Source organism: Silene latifolia, chromosome 4, assembly GCF_048544455.1.
Source record: "Silene latifolia isolate original U9 population chromosome 4, ASM4854445v1, whole genome shotgun sequence".
Classification (NCBI taxonomy): Eukaryota; Viridiplantae; Streptophyta; class Magnoliopsida; order Caryophyllales; family Caryophyllaceae; genus Silene; species Silene latifolia.
The window spans coordinates 60,648,735-60,653,587 of NC_133529.1; the positions used below are offsets into that span (position 1 = coordinate 60,648,735).

General features: G+C 36.5%; 1 protein-coding gene across 1 annotated transcript; it reads left to right on the plus strand.

Moving 5' to 3' along the window:
* The first annotated feature begins 2,494 nt into the window (after positions 1-2,494).
* On the plus strand, positions 2,495-3,139 carry LOC141651567 (uncharacterized). The gene has a single exon (XM_074459272.1). It carries the CDS (start codon positions 2,495-2,497, stop codon positions 3,137-3,139), a length of 645 nt encoding a protein of 214 aa, XP_074315373.1.
* The last annotated feature ends 1,714 nt before the right edge of the window (positions 3,140-4,853 follow it).

Sequence of the window (4,853 nt, forward strand, 5' to 3'; positions counted from 1 at the left end):
AGATAACAACTTTAAGACTATTGCATTATACCATTACTCGTGAGGTCAGAACCTCGCCCAAACACTTACACACACCATAGACCCATAATCGAATCTAACTAACCAATCCTGATCACGTAAGTTACCACCTGATAAAGGTTACCTCTCGCCCGAGCTTAACTCGTATGCCCTTCATAACACATTCGCCCATTCACATAACTATCACCTCCTGCCAATATAAATATACCGCTAATACTCAACTACTAGTAACCGCCTCCTATAACCACATCTTATACTCCCTCACAACCATACATATCAATCTGGACTCTACAAAATCAACCTCTTTAGAATTGCTATGTTTCCTATTTATCATCACCCTTAACCACTAGTGATAACACCTCAACACTACCACTGTTCGTATATCAAACCTCTTACACTCGTCTCTAAATATCACGGTTTCTTTCCCATCTTCGGTTAACATCCCAAATAACGAACATCAAATCCATCAATAAAATTACCTCAACATTTATTCCAATTCTATCCTTAATTGTATCGTCACGTAACTCCCCACCAAAATCTCATATTGTGTCAATACTTTACCAACTTTTTACTTTCCTTACTTCCTCGAAACTCATGCCTTGATGTTGTCCTGAAACTCCTATATAACCATTAACTCACACCCTCTCATGATACTATCGCACATTTCTATGATTCCTTACTTTCATGCTGCTTAACTCTGGTCGACGGTCTCTCAGCTTACTTTCATCTTTCTTTTCCCTTTACACTCAACAATACTAATTAATAGTTCATCTCCTTACTCCTTGTACCTAACTCTGTAGTAGTCCGGTTACCTCTTTTAGTGCCTTCTCACTCTTTCTTATCATGGGTCCTCTCTCATCATGCTACTCCCTCACACTTGCCACTAATCAATCCACAAAATTAACGTATACTGTTCAACCAATTGCATCTCCCTTTTTCATCTCTAGAAATCAAAATTCATTTTATACCGTTAATTGCAAAAGGAAATTACACACTAGGCTCACCTCTTGATAATCCAAATTCCCAAACTAATTTTCTATCTACAAATCCACATCGTGGCATAACTCAATCTAAGCTCTTTATACACCATTCTTTTCCATCTATCTACAACGACCTTTCTATTACATATATTCTTAACCAACCCAGTTGTTTTTCAGGAATTCTTACAAAGATAATGTCCTACCAGGGATGTATTTGCAGGGCAATCTAACTCAAAACAAGTAGCCTGACTAGTACGACGGATTGAATAAAGAACAAACACTAAAATAAGACACAAAGATTTATACGTGGAAAAGCCCTGGGAATAAGGGAAAAAACCACGGGCACCAAGCCAGGAGGGATTATTACTATGATTTTAGGTATCCTGACAGGGAATGTGTATGTAAGGCAAGGAATTGAGTAGGGCTGCTTAATAATAATGCTAAGTAGTTTATGAATACAAATATGAGAGCAAAAATACGAGTGAATAAGTAAGTGTCTTGAATGTGAATGGAAACCTGTTCCATTTGGACAGAGTCCTCCTTGATAGTGTCTTAATTCATACGATGTGATGCTTCCACTAAGGAAAAAACACGATTATGGTTTGCCAGAGTCCTCATTGAAGTTCCATTTGGACAGAAACTCCCTGATTTTGTTAAATTTTTAGATGAGGAAGGTCAAATTGTTAAACTTGCACTTGAATGTGAATGGAAACCTGTTCTATGTGGTGTCTGTGGTGGAACTGGGCATGAAAGTGACCAATGTAGGAATCCTAAGCAAAAATCTCAGAAATCTGCTGCACCCACACAGAAACAATGGATACCAAAAACTCAACCTGCTTGTTTCCAGGCTGCTCCTAAACCCAGTCAAAAACCTACTGTCATTCAGTCTGCCCCTGCTTCACAGCCTGAGACTCCTGTGATTGTTGGTGCTCCTTCTAAAAAAACTCTAGAGGAAGTCCAGCATAAATTACAGGTCTCCTGGAATAAAGATGGGACTTATCAGCAAGTCTAAACACCTGCTAGGCCAGTCATAACCCTTAGCAGAAAAGAAATTATCACTATAGGGAAGAATTCGTCCAGCTTTAAGGAGTATACATTTATGGATGCTTTGAATTATGCTACTCCTAAGGTTGAAATTGGTACAAATGGTAGTGTAGTACTCCCAAGTGGGAGTAATGCCTAGTCTGGGATTCTGGAACATTAGGGGGCTTAACAGTTTATCTAAACAAAAACAAGTCAAATGGTTTTTACACACTCACTAAATAAACTTGTTTGGTCTCCTTGAGACAAAGGTCAAACCTTTGTCTCTAAATGTTGTCAGGAATAACATGTGTGATGGATGGTTTGTATCAACTAATACTTCTTGCCATCCTGGAGGAAGGGTTTGGGTTTTATGGAAGCTAAATGTGTTTTATGTCAACTTTCTTCACTATAGTGCCCAAGGAATTCATATGGAGATAACTGAAATTAGCACTCAATTCCACTTCTTTTGCACAATGGTTTATGCTTTTAATGATATTGTTGATAGGAAATCCCTTTGGGCTGAATTAAATTCTTTTGCTGATAATATCTCTGCCCCTTGGCTTGTATGTGGTGATTTTAACTGCGCGTTAAGTCCTACTGAGAGGCTGGGTGGTCGCACTAGCATTGAAGAAATGGAATATTTCCAAGCCTCTATAGATTATTGTGCTCTAATGGATAGCCCTGCTGTTGGTTATTATTACACTTGGAACAACAAACAAGACCCCTCCACTAGGTTGGATAGAGTTTTAGTGAATCATGAGTGGCTCCAAGGTAGGAATGATGCTTATGCAAATTTCTATAATGAAGGTTTATTTGATCATTCCCCATGCATTATCCAAGACTCAATGTCTACCTTTGAGGGTCGGAAGAGTTTTAAATATTTCAACATGTGGAGTGAAGTAGATGAATTTCTCCCTTGCATTCAACATCACTGGTGTATTAGATGGAAAGGAACCAAAATGTTTAAGGTTGTAATGAAATTAAAAATCTTGAAAAAACCTCTCAAATACCTTAACAAGTTTCTCTTTGCTGATGTAGAGAATAGCACAGTGCATGCTTGGAAAATTCTTGATGCTCTGCAGAGTGAACTAAAACTAAATCCAATTGATCCACACTGAAGAGTCAAGGACGAGAACACCTAAGAGACGGAGGGGGTGAATTAGGTGTCCAATTAAAATTTTTAAGCTTGAATTAAGCTTCTTTGAAATCTAGGACAATAGACTAAACTGATATGGACAATACTTTAAATGATAGAGGTGTTTATACTTAGAACTATTTGAGTTATAAGTATATACACACACGAATTCAGCTCAGTATATGTCACAGTAAAGTCGACTGTTGCACAGACCAGAAAAGTATGAATGAAAGAGTATTTTTCTTCAACTTAGCAATGAAGATATAAAGTGAATACCTTTTAAGTTGAAAACTTGAGATACTTAATCGTTTTAAGTTCACAAGATTGAATCAATTAGCAGGTCTGAGACACAGTATTGAACACTGTGACACAGACAGATTGCGAGATAAATAATATAAAAATAAGGAGAACAAACGTAAAAGTAAATGAACAAACAAGACGATGTTTTAGAAAATTGGTTCAGCCTCTACTCCGAGGCCTACGTCCAACCATTATTTTATTATTTGTTTAGAAATGTACTCAAACAACTAAACCCCTTACAATGAAAATAACTCGCCAACCTACTCCGGTTGCACTTGCTTGAAGCTACTCCGCTTCAAGAATTTCACTTGCTCAAAGCTACTCTGCTTCAAGACTTAAGTTCTATCTCACAGGTTTACAAAGTCTTTGAATCTCAATCGTTCACTTAATGAACTTGGAGATCACAATTAAGACCTAAACACGAGAATCATGGAACAAACTCAGATGTCACAGTGTAGTGAACTGATACATGGAGATTTACAGCTCTTTTGAGAAACGATTGAAGACTTTTAAAATAGAAAACAGTTTTGCAAATAAGTTGAAGAACAAGAGCTGATGTTTTGCAAAGTGTTTTAACAATTAATGCTCAGAAAAGTCTTGAGAAATAAATGATACTAAGACTTGCTATTTATAGTAGAAGTAGTGGTCTTAAGGTGAATACTTTAAGATTAATTAATCACACAATAAAATAACTAGCCTTATTTGATTGAAAGTGTTCGGTGTTGCGTGTGAGTGCAACAACCAGGTTGCTTTGCTTCTTATTTTAGTTTTAAAACTTCAACACATTTGACAAGTGACAACTTACCACAAATGGAAGAGTGCTTTAGTACTTGACTAAATCAACTTTCCATTTATGTAAAAGTAGATGCACAACTTTAGAGGTGTCAACATGTGAGATTTGCAAATTGATTTTTCAGATTTGTTTTCAAACTATGATGATTCAAATGTTAAAACTTTAAAAATATGAAAGTTGTAAAGATTTTCACACTTAAACTTTTCGAATAATAGTTCCTCCATACGGCAGTATCAGAAATCACAGTGCAGTGCACTGTTGCATGGTTTTGCAGCCACTTGACGTAAATGAGAATGTTACACTTACTCTTACATTTTTCGACTAATGCTAGGATCATATCATTGTCTTGACTTCTTGTTGACTTCATATTGATCATGTTAAGCCGTCTTTGAGAGTCCATTTGATTGCTTCAATCACTAAGCATTTGTAATCGTTTACAACATTTGACTACGGCTAAGGGATTTCTTGTCATAACTTCATCTTGATTATTCTTGAACCATCTTTGGATATTCATTGAGTGTTTCAAATGCTAAACATTATAACTAAGAAGCAAACAATTAACTAACAATGAAACTTGGCATCATCAACCAAGTGTGTTCTAACA

Coding starts and splice junctions, on each gene's coding strand:
- LOC141651567 (XM_074459272.1), top strand. CDS start 2,495: ATGGTTTATGCTTTTAATGATATTGTTGATAGGAAATCCCTTTGGGCT.